Source organism: Suricata suricatta, chromosome 13 (assembly GCF_006229205.1).
Source record: "Suricata suricatta isolate VVHF042 chromosome 13, meerkat_22Aug2017_6uvM2_HiC, whole genome shotgun sequence".
In the NCBI taxonomy this organism is placed as follows: Eukaryota; Metazoa; Chordata; class Mammalia; order Carnivora; family Herpestidae; genus Suricata; species Suricata suricatta.
In genome coordinates this window covers 20,891,002-20,910,661 of record NC_043712.1, presented here as the reverse complement: position 1 = coordinate 20,910,661, position 19,660 = coordinate 20,891,002, and the positions used below count along the sequence as shown (strand labels likewise).

At 44.3% G+C, this 19,660-nt stretch overlaps 1 protein-coding gene across 1 annotated transcript in view; it reads right to left on the bottom strand.

Moving 5' to 3' along the window:
* Positions 1 to 5,666: 5,666 nt before the first annotated feature.
* SUSD1 (sushi domain containing 1) overlaps positions 5,667 to 19,660 on the bottom strand; it is a 145,648-nt gene continuing 131,654 nt past the window's right edge. Inside the window, exons 16-18 of the mRNA XM_029919632.1 lie at positions 16,198 to 16,237; positions 6,694 to 6,784; positions 5,667 to 6,368 (exon numbers count right to left, since the gene is read on the bottom strand). Of these exons, the coding sequence (XP_029775492.1) occupies position 6,368; positions 6,694 to 6,784; positions 16,198 to 16,237 (132 nt within the window). The 3' untranslated portion in view covers positions 5,667 to 6,367. The remainder of the gene's footprint in view (positions 6,369 to 6,693; positions 6,785 to 16,197; positions 16,238 to 19,660) is intronic.

Genomic DNA, 19,660 nt, shown 5'->3' with positions numbered 1-19,660 from the left:
TCAATTAAGTGCCCAACTTCAGCTCAGGTCTCACAGTTTGCAGGTTCAAGCCCCGTATCAGGCTCTGTGCTGACAGCTCAGAGCCTAGAGCCTGCTTTGGATTCTGTGTCTCCTCTCTCTGCCCCTTCCCCACTCAAACTGTGTGTATGTGTCTCTCCCTCTCAAAAATAAACATAAACAAAACAATATATCTTGGAAATCTCTCCATATCGGTGCATAAAGTTCTTCTCCATTCCTTTTTCATAGCTGCATGGTATTCCACTGTGTTACATGGAAATATCATTGTTCGTTTAACTGGTTTCCTTCAGAGAGGCATATGGGTTGTTTCTCTGCTTTTGTGATAATGAACTACGTCACAGTGAATAACCCCATCCATGTGCCGTTTTGAACATGTGCAAGTGAACCCACAGTACGTGGGACTTCTGGGTTACAGGATAAAGGCACCTGGACACAGGCAATATAAGTGTTGCCAGGTTCCCTTCCTTTTCACAGAGGTTATACCATTCTGTGCCCTCTCTGCTTGACGATGCTTGAGTGCCTGCTTCTCCACACCTCAAAAGGAAGTATGTTGGGGGCACGCAGGTGGCTCAGTCAGTTGAGCATCTGACTCGTAATTTTGGCTCAGGTCATGATCTGAGGTTTGTGGGATTGAGCCTCACGATGGGCCCTGTGCAGGGCATGGAGCCTGCTTAAGATTCTCTCTCTCTCCCTCTGTCCCTCTCCTCTGCCCATGCTTGCGCTGTCTCTCTCTCAAATAAAAAAGAGAGAGAGAGAGAGAGAGAGAGAGAGAGAGAGAGAGAGTTGTTAAACTTCTGGATTTCCTTCAAACTGATATGAGAAATGATATCTTACTAATTTGCATTTTTCTTAAAAGTGAGGTTGCATTTTTTTAAATGTTTTAGAGCCATTTGCATTTCTTCTTTTGGGAGCTATATTTTCAAATCCTTTGTCCTCTAATTGGACTCTTTTGTTTTGACTAAAGTTCCAAAAAACTGAAAACCAAAGTTTGCAAATACTTCCACATTCTAAAATGAGATTTTTTTAAATAGTCTTATGACACTTACCTTGATATCCAGGATATAAAGTGATTTAAATGGAAAAGGTCAAAAGAGAGAAGTCCCTTGGAGAAAGCCACGGGTGTCCTCAGCATCTCTGATCCCCGCCACAGTGACAAGGGGACCTTCCCCCAGTCTGGAAAGAGAAGCTTCACAGGAACCCCGCACTCAGAGAACTTGACATGCGTCCCCTACACCTTTGGAAGACACGCTGACCTGGCAGCTGATTGCAAGGACAAGAAACTCAAGGGTGAAGAAGCTGAGGCTGTCAGCGCAGGACACGGAAGTGGGATCCTCGCTGGAGGCAAGCCAGGCGCTCACTAGTGGGAGGACGCACGGCCAACCGAGCAAGAAAACGTCCGCGGCCGGAGTGACCATCTGGCGGTGCATGGGTGAGTTCCCAGCAGTCCAGGGGACACCTGGGAAGGCAGTCGTGCTGGAGGAGACACCCTGGTGTGACTTCTCCCACAGGACAGACTTCCAGGCACAGCATCTCCAGGAACTCCCCCAGGGAGGGGCCGTGCAAGGCACGCCCTGGGGCAGGAGCTGAGGCAGCGACTCACCAGGCCAGGATAACAAAACAGAAAATGCCTAGACGTACCCAACACCAAATAAGCAGAAACTCCCTTGTAAGTTGGAAACTAGAATACTCTAGAGAGGGACACACACGAAACATTAAATGGAGACACATTCCATGTTGAGGGAGAGGAACTCTTTATTTACCGCATGCCCCCCACTCCAACCAAAATAAGAAAAGTAAGGTTTTGGGGTAAATATGACCAAATAATTCCTTAGTTTATGTATAATAAATATGTATACATGAATAAATATGTAATAAAATCAGAATAATCTGAGAATTAACAGAAAAAGAAACTTAATTTTACTTGGAATTAAAAATCCTATTTTAAAGTTAAAGCAGGTGGTATTGGCACAGAAATAGATCAGCAGAACAAAGAAAAACATTCAGAAATAGACTTTGGTATCTGATTCAGTATAGAATTCAAATCACTAGGGGGAAAAATGTCAATGAGTATTAATAGGACAATTGGCTAAACCATCTAACAACTTAATAAAAAAAAAAAAAAAGATCCCCTCTGCCCTGAACCTCACTCCATATACTAAAATAAATTTCAGATGGATTAAAGATTTAAATGTTTTTTAAAACTGCTGAATTATATTTATTACCTTGAGACTGGAAGGTCCCTCTAAGCATGGCACCAAAGGTAGAATGTATAAGGAAAAGACTGATAAATCTGACTACCTAAATTAAAAGTTTCTGTGTGGCAACATATGACACGATCAGGGTCAAAAGGGAAATGATAAACAAGAAAGTTTGTTTCTAAAATATGTGACAGTGAGGAATAAAAATTACTATGATACAAAGAACTTTCATATCAGTAAAAGACAAGCCAAGTACTGAGGAAAAAAAGGCAATTCACCAGGACAGAATTAACAAATGACCAACCAACCTGCAAAAGTAAAGATATGCAAATAAAGCATGGAAACATCATGTTTCACCCATCAGATTGATCAAGATGAAAGGCATCAACAGTGCCCAGTGGTGCTGGGGATTTCTGCTGCTGGGATTGTAAACTGGTGTAAACTTTCCGCTGAGATTCCTCTGACGACATGTAGTCAGCATAAAGCGTACACTGTTTTCGATCTCACCCCTAGGAATTTAGCCTAAATGACAATTACATACAATTACACACTTTGTATAAGGATGCTAAACATCTGGAGACATTCTAGATGCACAATGCACATAAGAGTATTGGCTAAAAAAACCTGTGGCACAAACTGTCAATGCAGTCACCACTGACTGCATTAAAAGAATGTGCCCGGGAACGAAAGACGTTTACAAAACCACAGGTGTGTTTTGACCCTGTTTTGGTAACCTTGGGTTGCACCAAAAAACGTCTGGATATGGTTACACACACATACGCACACATCACCAAAATGATTCATGTATTCTCCTCCTCCCTCTCAAACAATGAGAACAATCGGTTTGCTTCAGTGTATCACCAAACTCAGGTACAGGAAAAGCCACATCCTCCTTCCTCCCCGAAATGCACCACTTCAGTTTGGCAACAACAGCCCTGCAGCCAAAGGCCCCTAAAGCACTATTTGATTGACTACTACTCACATTGGTTTTCTCTTAGATGAACAGATTGGAGAAATAGAAGGTTTGGAAACTCCAAAAGTGAGATCAGCAGTAAAAAGGGAACACTTTTTTACTCACTTTAACATCAATTTAAATATTAACTTGATCCCAAGCTACTGTGGGACTGCAAGATCATCACTTTTGCTCTGGTCTTGGGTCAAGGGCCCAGCTACAGTTTCAGGTCTTGAGTCAGAGACAAACTATTACGTATTTTCCCTAATTAACCTCCATCTGTTTGGTGGTTTGTGGCTCCTTCTAGAAGAGATGGGGGGAGATACCTTTTACTGAAAAGATAGATAAAAGAAGATATGCTATAGTAGTAAGAACAGGGGTTAAAAATAGAGAGAGAGAGAGAGAGAGAGAGAGAGAGAGAGAGAAACACAGGGCCTGACTCTCCCCAAAACCAAAAGGGCTGTCCAAAGGTGAGCTCAAGGCTGGTCAAATCCCAGGAATGAGGACTAGACTTGCAGTCAGATGACTCGGCCCCACAATTCAGGTCACATACCTGTCTGAACCCATTTCTCCACTCCAAAGTGGGGAAAACAGTGACCCCTCACCCCTAACCTTCCCACCACACACAACTGTTATGAGGATGGAACAGAAGAACGTGTATAAACAAAAACTCCAGTGCAGATCAATAAAACCCTCAGGCATGCACACACACAAATCAGCCAGGGACTGACAAACCCCTAATTTTGGTTCCTAATCTAAAAGGAAGCTCACAACTGGGTCTCAGTGCTCTCACCTCTACACACTTCCCCACGACAGTTAATAAGGGAGAGATCCTACCTCCATCCCCAGTGTGGACCTGGCTTTATTTCGAGGCATTCAAATGCAACTCCAAGTGCTGCCTGACCAGCTCTTCGACAGACAGACCCTGCATTCTCCCAGGAAGACCCCCAATTGCTCTCCTGAGCTGCCCTTCCCACCTTAATCATGAATCTGCTTGGAAAAAATAAAATAAAAAGAACAGTATTGTGGTAAAGCTCCCAGGCAAATTTAGAGAACCTCAAGCTGGCCCCCGCCATGTTTATGAGAAAACAATTAGAAAAGACCTGCAGAAAGATATGCATCCTCTCTGCAAATTTCAGCACCTGCTTCTGTTAAGTAATACTACTGAGCAACTTTGTGTTATGTACCCAGGAGTCCATTTTACCCAAGATCTTACTTAATATTTAGTAAGTTATTTTAACCAGAAACTTTTGATACTGAGCAAGTGGGATTTCTTCCTTCCAATGACAATTTTGCCAAGATCCCCTGTGGACCACAGTAACTTCTTTGGCAGTTAATTTTAGAGCTGGAAATTAAGGGGCTACAAAAACATATGGTGTTTACAGAACCAGTAGAACAGCAACACCAACAATGAGTTCAGATCCTCTCCTTGGACAGAGAAGACTTTAGGAAAATCCTTACTCATCCGAGACCCCCACGCACACTAACCATGATAATTTTAAGGATTCCAAATTTCATTCAAGAGCTGTGAAAACAGTATGAGTTTGAACAGTTGCACAGAAAGGTTAAAAGTAGACAGGTATTTGGATTAGTCTTTTGAGAGCTCTACTCTATAAGTCACCTACGATGAAAGCAGGGTTGTAGTCCTTGGACAACTATTGCTGATACTTCCTAATGCCAGCAGGGCCAGGGGCTGACAGCTGTCACTGAACACCCAGGTGTCAGGATATTACTTCCCTCAATTAGGAAGAGGCAGAGAGAGAGAGGGAAGTAGAAACAGGTGGAAGCTGCAGCTCCCAGGGCAGCTTCATGGACAGTTGCCACTTGTTTCTACTGTTCCTATTGTTTCCTCATCTGCAATACACAAGCCCAGACACTCAGATGTGACCCTCACTAGCACCCAGGAAGCTTGTGGGGAGAGAACACACACAAGCCCACCCCATCCGAAAGGCTGTCCCTTCTCCTCAGGACTGCAACACTGTACAGTTCGGAGGCCACGTTCACATGCACCGGGCCCTGAGGCTGTGTCATCTAACTCCCCTGCTTTCCTCCCCCTTGCTTTTTACTCTTCAGGTCTAGAAGAAGAGAGAGAAAAGGGAGAATACCATTGTTACTCAGGAAAGCCACATGCCTCTGTCTTCTCCATTCATTTCTTACTGAGCCTTGGAATTACACCACCAGTTAGAGAAGAAAGTTTAAAAACACCAAATCGAATACATTCCATCTGTAAATTCAGCAAGTTGACAGTGGGCCCATGGCTGCTTACATTTAATGTGCCTTGGAACAGTCATAGTTACTGAGGTTGTAGGTAAAGGGGAAGATCACACATCACTCCCATTCTTCCCCCTTCCCAGTGAACCCATGGACTCTGGCCATGGGCTTGATAATGTTTCAACCCGTTGTTCCTAACAGATGGCGCAGGGCATTTTTAAGAGAGTAATAAAAAAGGTAGACGGGGCTGCTATAAACTTTGGTGTGGAAGAGAAGAACTGCCTAAATTAACAGAATATTTTTATTGGAATGAAAGCTTATGGCTTTTGATTACCTGTAAACCAATGGGTCTGTATCAAAGCAACGCTGCCTAACAGGCATTGCCGGGAACTCACTGAAGAGGCTCAGTTAGTATACTATTAGCGTGTCAATTGATCGTAAGAAAAGGGTTGCTTCTAAACTGACAAGTTTGCCTACTGCCAATGCGCTCTATTCTTTCCAATGACCTCCTTCATAAGGGCAAATTCTAGCCCAAACTTAAGTCCACCTCATCACTCGCTGTAAAAGGGTGGATTCCAAATTAATTCAGAGACGCTACAAAAGAAGATGCAGAGACTCTCTTGCATTCATTGTCCAGAAGAGCTGACTCTCAGGCACCACTCAGAGGAAGACACGGGTCCCGCCCCCATGATCTTAGCCTGTGGCCAATATTACATTGCATATCAAGGGTCTCAAGTTCATACAGAGAACTGGTTGTGTGGCAAGCAGAGAAGACGTCAGCAATTCCCAAGTTTCCTCCTTTTGCGGGGTTCCACTGAGGTATTCACCATCCTGAGTTCAGAAACGGAGCCAAGCTGGGAATGGAAAAGGAGCAGCCCCGTACACACCTGGTGGCAGCCACAGGGGGCCTGTCTGGGCCGGCACCTGAGAAGCAGTCATAACTCCGCCCCAGCACCGTGCATCCTCCGCAGGCAGTGCCCATCTGCAATCTAGATGTGGAGGAGGAAAAAAGTCCATTGACACACTTTGGTTTTCCCTTGGTGTATCTCTGTGTGCAGCTCATGGCCCCTCATGGGAAGCACCATTGGGAAATCAGGGCAGCCATCACGACCCTGCTCTTTTTCTGCACCGAAGGGCACCCTCCTCCCTGCCCTGAGGTGTAGACTCCTCAAGCCTTTCACCGCTGAGTGCTGAGCCCAGGACAACCTCCCCCCACATCCCCTTTGGCCCTCCTCAACCCCAGCTGCTCCTCATGACTCCAACCCCATCCTTCCGCCATTCCACTCATTTCTCAAAAATGACAGTCTCACATACCACACGGCTGAGGACAGGAATGCGAGAATAATCACAACAGCCACGGAGCCCAGCCCAACGCCCACCATCTGCTGCAGCATGAATGACGAATCTGCGGAACAAAACCACACGCTGAGCCCAAAACGGGAATCGAGGCCCTCCCAGGGGCACAGGTGCAACTTGCAACCCCTCCATTGTAACCCAGAGGTTGGTCTCATTTACTAAACCATCCCAAGAATGCTCAGAGTGCCTCTGTGTCCCCTGAGTTGGCCTGGAGGGTGTAGGGCCTAAGGAAAATACTGTTCCAGGGTATTTCTGAAGAGGAAATAGAAAACCAGACCACATTCAAGTTACAAGAGATAAAAAAAAAAAAAAAAAAGCTCACGTTGTGTATACAAATACAGCAGACTGTGACCGTGTTGCTTGTACTGGTCCTCTCTCAACCGATTACACCAGAAAGTTTTTATGGGCAATTTTCACTTGCATTGAGGAAGAAGGCATTCTGACATCATTTGGATTTTTGCTCCAAAACTGATAGGTAGCTCCAGTGGTGGCGCTGTATCCGTTGCCGGATTCAGTCATCTGTCATTTTCCCTGCACACCTATAAGGACAGTACCCCCCTGCTCCGCTCAGCAGATTGCCATGAGAAAATCGATGTCAAACCTCTTTGGAAGACATGCATATATTCTCTTTGGAGGGCATCACAGGTCAACCCCAGGGAGATGCTTTGTTATAAACCGAAAGACACCCACACTGGAGTTGCACATTTGGGCCACGTGACTGAATCAGAGCATCACATTCCACACTAAAGGGCTCATTTTCATTCGCAAACAACTTATTTAGCACTTACTATATGCCAAACACTGTTCTAATTACTTCTAACCACCGCTGAGGACTATAATAATAGCATATTACCATAATAGTGCCCGGCGTAATAATAGCACATGGAGCACCATTATTATGATCCCCATTTTACAGATAAGGAATGGAGACACCAGTGGTTCAGCGACTTGCCCAAGGTGACCCAGCTAACACACAACAGAGCCACGATCCAAACCCAGGCTGTCTGGCTCCAGCATCTTTGCTCCTAACCATAACACCATGCGTTCCCAGCGCAGATCTGAATTTACACGTCTGCAGCAGAGGTCATGTTGCCCCTCAGAGGTCAGGGCTGTAGGCCCTGCCCTCTCCTGCACAGGCTGAAAATAGTGGGGCCTCAGACTGCAGCAGTTTAAAAGAACAAAAGTCTGTGTGCAATGGCGCCACCAGACATTGAAAAGATCTTGGGGGCTGACTCTGCATGCATAGAATTAAAATGAAAAATAGAAAGGCACCTGTGTAGCTCAGCCGGTTAAGCATCTGACTCTTGATCTAGGCTCAGGTCGTGGCCTCGTGGTTTGTGGGATCGAGCCCCACGTTGGGCTCTGTGCCGACATCACAAAGGCTTCTGGGATTCTCTCTCTCCCTCTCTCTCTGTCCCTCCCTCACTTGCACGCACTCTCTCTCTCACACACAATAAATAAAACTTAAGCAAAAGAAAAATGCCATCAAGCCATGGAATAAGTGTAAGGAAACACAACCAAGTCCAAATGTTGCCAGATGACCTGTTGTGGCTTTCACTGTTGGAACATCAAAATACTTCATTTTTCTGCACCCTCCTTTTACCAATGCCCCAGACATATGCTTGGTTTGCCCCTTGGGTCATCCAGCACTGCCTTGGAAGAGCTGAACACAGCAAAAGCAAAGATCTGTTAAGTGAGGAGGAGGGGCATGAGAGGAAAACTAGCAGCCCCTGGACTTGAAGCCCTCCAACATGGAGGACTCTCTCCTTGGCAGTGAATGAGGCACATCCGAAAAGGGTTCCTGCTACTTAGCTTTCTCCTCACCTAATCTGCACTGTCCAACGCAGCGGCCACTGGCCAAAATGTGGCCACAATGAGGCTATTTAAACCTATATTAGTTTCAGTTAAATTAAAAGTTCAGTTTCTCAGTCATACCATTTCAAGCGCGGAATCTCAAATACACATTTGAAGAGCCCAGAAGCCCCAGGTGGCTAGCTGCTACCATACTGGCTGGCTCAGCTTCAAAATCTTCCCATTGTTGTCGAAAGCTGCACTGACTGGCACCTACCCAGATCTCTCCAAGCAGATCGAGGGCAGTCTGGTTCTGTTCTCTAACAGGGTAGGTGGCATCAGCAAAAGCAGCCACAGACTACACTTCTTGCTAAAAAGCTCTGCAAAATCCATTACCTCAGAAAGTGTTATCAAGAGGCTTTCTGGAAAAACAAGGCTGATGCTGTTTGGCTACCTTTAGTATTCAGTGGAAAAAAAAAAAGGCCTTGACGTTTTAAGAGGCCATACTACAAAATGGAAGGAACAGCTGTGGTTATGCTAGAAATTAGGAGAGTGACTTGCATTATTAGAGATTAAAATAGTGCAGTATCAGCATAGGAATGAACACACTGGAAGACAGCAGCGTAGAAACAAACCCACGTGTGCCAAATAATTTCAAAGCTTAATTACTGAAGTCAGGTTGTCCTCGTCTGTAACCTTGGACTCTGGACAAGTTGTTCAGCCATTCTGTGCCTCAGTCTCCCCACTGAGGGATGATCTAGTAACATAGGAATGATAATAAAGGCACCCACCTGCTAGGGTTATTGTGAGAAACAGATGAGGTAAGTCATGTTAGGACTGTGCCTGGCACGCAGTAAGCAATTGGGAAATGTTAGCTATTGTTAATTATTATTGTTTTGTTACTGTTTTCAAATCATTAGGGGAAATGACACATCACTCGTAGCTAGTGTTGAGAAAACTGGCTGACCGGCCAATTTAAAATAAAAGGATATTGACCAGGTAAGTTTATACTATATATGCCAAAATAAAATCCAGACAGCTTAAAGGCTCAAATTGTAACCTAAAGGAATTAGAACAAAATGTAAGTGAATACTTTTCTAAATATTTATCTAAAGCAGGTGAGAATTTTCTAAGCATTATTTATTAATGCAGAAACCATAACGTAACTGCTGGGAACTACTGTGCCTTCTACCATGGAGCTGCCTCTTAAAAGATTTTGCCTTGCCTTCAAGTTTTCATAGACTACACTTTGCAGACCCTGTCTTCCTTGCACAAAGGTCCATGTTCTTTGCTCATCTCCAGCCTGCTCAGTTTTCTCTTCACCATTTCTCAAAGACCACTTGCAGTGGTCCACCAGTTCATTCGAAAGTTGTATGAACCTGCATTCTAGAATGTGCTTCATCCAGGTCAGAGGACTTTATGTGAAACAGTTAGCTCTTCTTTGGCTTTGAAATGTCCCCTCACAAACCAACAGTACAGAAGCAAAATAGGAGTGTACGAACCTGACTTTCTCTTGACCATCCATCAGCACCCTAAGCCACAGGCCTGCCCAACTTTTCTTTACTCTAGACATTATTATTGGACAATCATCTTTTTGTTTTGCATAATGTGACTTGGGTTCTGGCTCTAGGCATGGTTCTTGCTGGAACCACCCCTTGGCCTACTTGGTGTATGTACCCTGTGAAAATCTGAGTTCTCCCAATCCAGAGTGCTCACAGTGTAGGCACACAAGACTTCTTTAGGGACGTCCCCCTGCTAATCCCTCACCAAGAACATTTACAGCTGACCAATTTGTATTACACTTTTTAGAGCTCTGCCATTCTCTGGTTATCCTCCCTTCCACCCAAATATCTCCTTATTTGGGACCTTAATTACCTTCCACCCTTTCATGCCATAAAATCATGCTTCTTTTTCTTCTGAATCACTTTTAGAATATTCTATCAGAAATCCAGGTGAGTGAGTCATGTGTTATGTCACAGATGTGCAGTGACTCAACCTTGAGAGAGCAGATTCATTAGGTTAAACTCCACCATTCTCTTTGGGGCGGCTCCCTGAGGAGTCCTGCTCAGGAGGAGTGACAGGCCTCCTCTGGGCTTACCTTTAACTCTCCCACTATTGCAAATATCACAGGTGCTGAGGAGCAAGTTAGAAGGACCCTATGCCTACTCTCAGGCTCTGGGATAGCCTGAGGACTTCCTACGGATGTGGAATTTCATGAATTTACATGAGCAGGGCCATTTCCTGAAAGCAACAATTCTGTTCTCCAAAAGGTACAAACAGGTGACTTCTGTTTGGTATGTCAAATTCCTGTCTGCTATTCTAAAGTCTCCTCCCTTGAATTCCCTGCGGAGTAGGAGATGGCAAAGGAGAACAAAGTAGAAGATTAATTTAGAGATAAGTAACATCTGATGAATCAGCAGCATTTTAAAAATTCATTTTCTATTGCAGCTCATCAAATTATTATAAACTTAGCAGCTAGCCCCCATTCATTACGTACTTCCGGGGGCCAGCAGCTCAGGCACATTGTGACTGGGTCTTCTGCTCAGCGTCTTCCAAGGCTGAAGTCAATGTCAGGTGAGCTGCCTTTCACTCTGGAGCCTCTAGGGAAGAATCTGCTTCCAAATCCCTTGAAGCTGTAGGACTGAGGCCCCCATATTCTTACTGGCTCTCAGCCATCGGCTGCTCAGCTCCTGCGGGCCCCTCACATTCCTGCCGTGTGGGTCTCTCCATTTTCAAAGACGGGAGGAGAAACCGTTACGTTAGATCCATCTCTCCCTTTTGAATTTCCAATCTCCCTTGTTTCTGACCCCTAGATCCAGATGGAAAGGGCTCATACGAAGGTCAGGTCCATGTGGATTATCTCCTTATTTGGGACCTTAATTACCTCTTCAAATCCTTTCACAGCAACACTGAGAATAGCCTTTGAATGAGCAGATGAGAGAAGGTGGGTGTGCAGCAGCGGCCACACTGTAATTCCGTCTACCACAACTGTGAAGGTTCAAAACACATGTGTGTAGCATATACAAGCATAAACTTACACACTAGGCTTAGGTCATGAGGTAAGTCTCTGGCTTATTTAAGAATTGCACTTCCTATGCTTCATTTTCCAGCAGACTCTGCTGCCAGTTCACAGAAATCATCCAGCGGGTGCCAGGCACTGCTCCACTCTCCATCGTGCTCCCTCAGGGGTATGGACTCTAGTATGAAAGGACAGGTGCACGGTTTTGTGCAAGTATGGCTCTACAAAAATGGCTCAGGAGAGGGAGAGAGGGAGAGAGGGAGAGAGGGAGAGAGGGAGAAAGGGAGAGAGGGAGAGGAGAGAGAGAGAGAGAGAGAGAGAGAGAGAGAGAGAGAGAGAGAGAGAGACTGTCCTGTTGAGAAAAATTTTAAAAAGCTTCAGGAGGGAGATAGCCTTTGGTTTTAATCTTGACAAACAGGTGGGATTGTAACAAACTACTGAGCAGAGATTACAGGAAGGATACAGGGCAATCCAGGTGGAAATAAGCAAGTCATCGTATGAGCAAAGACACTGGGGAAAGTAAGCAAGGGCTGTAGCCAGAGAAGAGCTAGCACATCACTTTGAATGGAGAAGAAGGAGAGATGCGACTAGAAAGGCATGCTGGGGTCGAAGTGAGGCCTTAGAAACCACACTAAACCATAGAAAAGAACCCTGCAAGAACCATCAGGGGAAATACGAAAATTGGCGCTGCAGTTTGGACAGATGAGTCAGGGGTGTAGGCTGGAGTGAAGAAGGAAAAACCCGGGGCGCCTGGGTGGCTCAGTCAGTTAAGCATCCAACTTTGGCTCAGATCATCATCTTGTGGTCCGTGAGTTTGAGTCCTGCGTCGGACCCTGTGCTGACAGCTCAGAGCCTGGAGCCTGCTTCAGATTCTGTGTCTCCCTCTTTCTCTCTCCTCCACTCACACCCTGTCTCTCTCTCTCTCTCAAAAATAAACATTAAAAAATTTAAAAAAATTTAAAAAAAAGAAGGAAACCCTGAACACCATGAAGGAAGAGGAGGGAGTCTCTGCCCATTATCTGTGCTACAGATAATGAAGGCCTATGCGAGGGACAAACTCAGAAATGAGACCAGCACACCCTAGGTGCAAAATGTGGCTGAAAGGGAAAGGGTCACTAATGACTCAAAGGTTTCATGCCTGTGGCTGAAGGGTGTTCTGGGATTACAGTTTGTGATGATCTCCCATATATCAAATGACTTTGCTTTGTGACTCACGGAATCAAAGACTCAGTACTTTGTGGCTGGAAGGGATCAGAAAGATTGTGGTAAGAGGCAGCTGAGAACCTGCCAAGTTAAATATGATTGGAAAGGCCCTCAGCTGAGTAGTAGCAAGGCTCAAACAAGGAAGCCCAGGCCTCCACACTTCCCATCAAACCAACTGCTGGTTCCCTGGTGATCACAAAACTCTATTGGGAGCAATGTGCCTAAGGTAAATAGCATAATTTGTCACTGGGCAGAGGTGAGAATCGGGCTGTTGTCACTAAGAAAAGGCGAGAATGGGGCCGTTGCTGGGCACAAATGAACTGGAACAAGTTCAGGACCAATCTGGAGCCTGCAAATGACTTTGTGAGATGGCAGTCTCCAACATTTTTGCAAAAGGCGACTGCCAGAGGCGTGTGCAGGGCACAAGTAAAGTTTGTAGGTAGCTTTATATGGTAGAATTGCCTTCAGAATTTCAACATTACAGCTGAGCTTCTAGGATTTCCAGAGCCTCCCAGTAGTTTGAATTCAAAGGTTTGAACCCTCTTTCAACACTAGTTTTTAAGTTGAGGGAGGGTAAAAAGGCACTACCAAAAGCCACATAGACATTTCCAAAGCAAAATCCTTCCTGTTAACTTAATCACAGTAGAAAGACTGTAGCCAGCTCCTTGGCCATTTCTTCCACACAGTTTGACAGTTTGCTAACGGTATCAAACAGCTGCTGAAAGCACTGGATTCTGGAAGCGATTTCTGTGCCCGTCCAGGAGGCCTGCACATCTCTATTCTTCTGATAAAAGCACCTCTTTTCTTTGTGGGAACTCCATTCCCACCCTTAGAGCCTTAGGGAATGGATTGGCTGCAAGATTTCTGAATGTTGAAATCTGTGGTTATTTCTTGGGGCTTTCATTTAAATTCCAAGACAGAGAGCTTAGCCCATCTACACACTGAAGTGTAACAGCACACATCTTTGTTAAGAAAGACTTTCACTATTTATGCGGAGATAAGTCAGAGAAAGACAAATACCATATGATCATATTTATATGTGGAATGTAAAAAGAGAGAACTCATAGAGAATAGAATGGTAGTTGCCAGGGTCAGGTGGCTGGGGAGAAATGTGGGGGATGTTGGCCAGTGTACAAACTTCCAGTTGTAAAATGAGTAATAGGTACTGGGGATCTAATGCACAACATGGCAACTGCAATTAACAATACTGTATTAAACACTTGAAAGTTGCCAAGAGAGTAGATCTTAAATGTTCACATATAACACAAATATACACGATAATTACTAACTAACCTCATCGTGGTAATCTTTTTGCAGTATAGACCAAGTCAAGACACTGTAAACCTTAAACTCAATGTTACATGTAAATTATATCTCAAGAGAGCGGAGGGAGTGGGGCGGAAAGACCCTCGCTGCCTGGCAACCATCATCCAATGGTCAGGTACTGCGCCTTGCCCAGTAGAAAAGCCATGCCAGCTCTTGTTGAAGTTGGTGTGAATAGAGGTTAAAAAAAAAAAAAAGATGGGAAATATGATTAGAAGATAAGCAGACAAAGGAAGGAAGCCTAACTCTCCAGGTCCCTGCCCATCATTTCCTGCTAAGCACCCGCTGCTGATCGGAGATCCCCCGTTGTATGTATAGTGCCCCGCACTGGAGTCCTTCTGGAAACAGGGTTCTTCCTTACCACCCCAGCCTATTGTTGTATGCTGCTCGGAGCTAAGGGACCGGATGCAAGGGGTTAAACTGATACTCTAAGCTAAGAGCAAAATTCCTCAGGACTCATAAACCGCAAAGAGAAAAGGTCCAGATTCAAAGGTTATAAACTTGACAGGATTTCTGGTATTAAGCTACAAACTAATGGAATTCCTAGGAATCAAATCCACTGGCTGGCTGCCTGTTGGTTTAAAGAAATGTACTGCCAGGGAAATCCCAAGTCTGGCAAACAAAGCTGCGCTTGCTCAAGCGCTGAGGCAGTTCCCCCACCTGGACAAGTGCCCACGGCAGGAAGAAGGTTTAAGTTTCACAGCACCCAGCTGCTGCAGCTCTTGTGTCTGTACAGTTCTGGAGGAAAGGGCCAAGGGCATTCGCTCTCCCACCAGGCAGACCCAGGACAAGACTGAGACAGCCACCTAATGGACCAAGCCGCTCACCCTGCTGCCGGGCAGGGGATGCCAGTTTTTCCCATCCAGCAGGATGTGGTCGCTCTTTTGGGCGCTCTGACCATTGCACGGGCTTTTATCTTTTCCTCCTTTCTAAATGAAAGTGCTTATTGTGCTTATCCAGCTTCCCCTTTCATACTATAAACTGCGGTTTGAGGATGCTTACATTTGGCATTTAGTCACAGATTGCTAACGGATCCTGAGAGGTCCACCTGGATTTCATCAAGACGGATGGACCATCCTCAGGAATCCTGGTCTTGGAGCTGGATGCAGTAACAGACCCACACAGAGTTGTCGCCCAATAGCACCGAGGATAATTCTTCCAGCCTGGAGGGGGTTTTTCTTAAAGGTATATGTGTTAGTGTGTGTACAGGCGTACCAGCTAAATGGCTCAATGCAGTGGACTGTTGTAGCTCTTCGTTTTGGTCTGTCAACATGTTTCTGCCTCTTTTCCTAATGGGGACGTGTCCACCTCTCCGTGCAATACCAGTGTCACTGTGCATGTCAATCACACTGATCTGCCCCCAACCAGCCACATGAGTAAGCCCCAAATCCAAGGTAGGCTGTTCATAGCACAGAGTACCCTAGAAGGGGGTTATTAGTCATCCCACAGACAAGCACTTAATCTTGGAGAAAGGATTCTTTCCCTGAACTGAAAAACTTTCTGTTCCCACTGGAGTCACTAAACTGGGCAGCTGGTGCCCATCCCTCTCCATCGCATGGCTTATTGTGGAAGAAAATGAAGCCAACCCATACTTAGAAACAGAGAGCAGAGAGGCGCCTGCTTGGCTCAGTCGGTTAAGCATACAACTTTGGCTCAGGTCATGATCTCACGGATTGTGGGCTCGAGCCCCGCGTCAGGCTCTGTGCTGACAGCTCAGAGCCTGGAGCCTGCTTCAGATTCTGTGTCTCCCTCTCTCTCTGCCCCTCCCTTGCTTGTGCTCTCTGTCTCTCAAAAATGAATAAATTTTAAAGAAAGAAAAGAAACAAAGCAGATATAGAGGCAAAGTGTGCCACTCCTGGTGTCAAGTACCAAGTGTCAGTTTCTAGACTCCTGTGGGTCTGGGTCCATAAGCTCCCCACCCCATCCTTTTCAGCTATGGCTTCTTGCATCGCTTCTCGGCCTTTTGGCTAAGATCAAGTGTAGCTATGGCTTCTTGCTTAAACTAGTATGAGATGGCTTTCTGTCAGCTCTGACAATTTAAAAAGAAATCTCATTAACATAAACTCAATGCTGCAGATTGGAAAGGAGAAATAAGGACAGGACGCTTAGGCAGAAAATGGTTTTACCTGTCACTTGAGCCCACACTACACAGGAGCATCTTCTCACCTATAAAGGAAAATGAAGCAACACATTTTACTAGGCAGCATATGACATCATATGACACCTAACATATTACACCTTAGGCATATGACCATTAAGTACTCGAGGGACTGGCATAGGTAGCAGGGACAGAAGTGACCCTAGGGATCAATTCTATAGCTTCTCAACAGATCTCACAAAGCACACACTATGGGTAAAGAACAGAAAAAGCAATGAGTTTCATCGCTCTGAGCAATGGCATTGACTGCCTGGGAACTATGTTGAGAAAGATTCTGAGGTCACATCCAAGTTCAGCAAGATAGTGATGCAGGTGATAGGCTAGACTACGAGACGTCTTGGCATATAATAATACTTCACCTGTCTGGAGGATATTTACCTCGCTGCCTCAGTTACCCAAACTATAGCCAAGAGCCAGAAAGAGAACATCACCACCACAACAACAATAACAACAACAACAGTAATAATAATAACATGACAGCTCATCCATGGGAGAAGAGACTCACAAACTCATTGAAATGAAATACCTTCTCTTCTTCTCCCCCAATTATTACGTGCACATTTGTCTGTTAGGAATGGCTGGGATTACACCACAAAACACTCCCCAGAGGAAACCAAATGGCAGGAGTTAGAGAACGATCCCTCCAACTTCAAAAGGAAATTCTCTTTCAAGTGACAACCCTGGGCAGTCTGGTTTTCTTAAAAATTGAAAAAATATATTTACACTGACAAATTCTGGGGAAAGCTCAAAATGGCCATAAGCTTTTGAATGTGACGAAATTTTGCCTTGATGCTAAGTGCATCTAGTGGGAAATAAGAGGTGATAATAACCAGTGAAAGGGACCTAACCTTAATAATAACCAGTAAGGCAGGTACTCGGGAGTGGAGTATATGAAAGCAGAGAAATTGGTGGGGCCAGGTGAAGAAGGGAGCTCATTAAAATAGAGTGTCATGACCAGATTTACACCTTACAAAACTCATTCTGGCAGTTACATGGAGAATAATGGACGGGAAGATGAGTTAGAAAATTGATGTTCAGGCAGGAGGTGTCAAAGGCTAACCAGTTTAATGAGGAAGGAGACAAAAGGATGATTTTACACAGCATTAAGGTGACAGAATTGACAGAAGGTGGTGATGCACTGGACAAGAAGAGAAGGAGGCAGGAGGCAAGAATTATTCCTTCATTTCTGTCTTAGCAACTGGGAGTATGGTGATGCTCGTTACTGGGACAGAGATACAGAGAACTGGGAGAACTGGAAAACACACTTCCTGGTTTCAAATTTTACTACAAAGCTACAGTAATCAAAACCATGTGGTGCTGGCATAAAGACAGACACATGGGGGGCGCCTGAGTGGCTCAGTCGGTTAAGCCTCCGACTTCGGCTCAGGTCAGATCTCACATTCGTGGGTTCGAGCCCCGCATCAGGCTCTGTGCTGACAGCCAGCTCAGAGCCTGGAGCCTGCTTCCAGTTCTGTGTCTTCTTCTCTCTCTGCCCCTCCCCCTCTCATGCTCTGTCTCGCTCTGTATCAAAAATAAATAAAACATTAAAAAAATTAAAAAAAAAAAGACAGACACATGGACCAATACAGAAGAGAGAGCCCAGAAAGAAGCTCTTCCATACACGTCAAATAATTTTTGACAAGCGTGGCCAAGAACATTCAATGGATAAAGGAAAGCTTTTCAACAAATGGTGCTGGGAAACCTAGATATCCACATGCAAAAGAATGAAGTAGGACCCAGGACCATATATAAAAATTAACTCAAAATGGATCAAATCCAAACACAAGACCTAGAACAGAAGAAAACATAGAGAATAAGCTTCAGCAAACTGGATTTAGCAATCATTTCTTGGATATAACACCAGAGGCATGGCCAACAAAAGAAAAAATAGACAAACTGGACTCCATCAAATTTAAGAACCTTTGAGGATGGGAAGGAAAAGGCACACTCATGCACTGTTAGCAAGAGGCAAACTGCTGTGGCCTCTGTGGAAAGCAGTATGGAGGGCCCTCAAAAAATTAAAAATAGAACTACCATGTGATCCAGTAATACCACTGCTGAGTATTTACCCAAAGCATGAGAAAACACTGAATTGAAAAAAATACATGAACCCTATGTTTATTGCAGCACTATATACAATAGCCAAGATATGGAAGCAAGTCAAGTGTCCATCAAAAGATGAATGGATAAAGAAGATGTGTGTGTGTGTGTGTGTGTGTGTGTGTGTGTGCAAGCGTGTGTGGGGGTGGGTGGGTGTAATGCATAAAAAAGAATGATGACTTGCCATTTGCAACAATACAATCTAAATATATACTAAATAATATATACCAAATATATACTAACGAGTATAATGCTAAGTGAAATAAGGCAGTCAGAGAAAGACAAAAACCATATGATTTCACTAATATGTGGAATTTAAGAAACAAAACAAAACAGAGGAGACAAATAGGAAAAAGACTTTTAAATATAGAGAACAAACTGGTTGATGCCCAAGGGTTAGTGGGTACGGGGATGGGTGTACTAAATGAAGAGTATTGAGTTCACTTATGATGAGTATGAGTAATACATAGAATTGTTTAATCACTATATTGTACTTGAAATGTAACACTGTATATTAATTATACTAGAATAAAAAAAGAAACTTGGAACATTAAAAAAAATTAAGAACTTTTCTTAAGTGTCAAAGGACACTTATTGACAGAGTAAAAAGGTAATTCATGGAATAGGAGAAAGTATTTGCACATTGCAAATCTCAAAAAGGATTAATATCCAGAATATATAGAGAACTCTTAAAACCCAACAACAAAGAAATAAATAACCAATTTCAAAAGTGGGCAAAGGGGGGCATGTGGGTGACTTGGTTGAGCATACAACTTTGGCTCAGGTCATGGGTTCGAACCCCAAATCGGGCTCTCTGCTGTCAGCACAGAGCCCACTTAGGATCTTCTGTCCTCCTCTCTCTCTGCCCCTTTCCTATTCACACATGCATGTGCATGTGTGCGCGCTCTCTCTCTCTCAAGAAATAAACATTACTGCACCTCTAAACATTTCATTAAATCCAATTATACCGCAAACACTCCCAAAATAAACTTAGATTGTATTGCAGTTTCACTTAACAGTATATAAAATGCTGTGTTGTGACAGGTATCAATTATCCATTATATACTGAATCAACTTTTCTTAAGCACACTAACTGCTTGCTTTTCTTGAAGCTAGATCATTCTGAAAATTTCCTGTTAGACCTATGAGTGCAAACATATGGTTTCTGTCCTTCTCTGCCTGACTTATTTCACTTAGCATGACACTCTCAAGGTCCATCCACTTTCCTACAAATGGCCATATGTCATTCCCTCTCATTGCCATGTAGTACTCCATTGTGTATATATACCACATCTTCTTGATCCACTCATCAGGTGATGGGCATTTAGGCT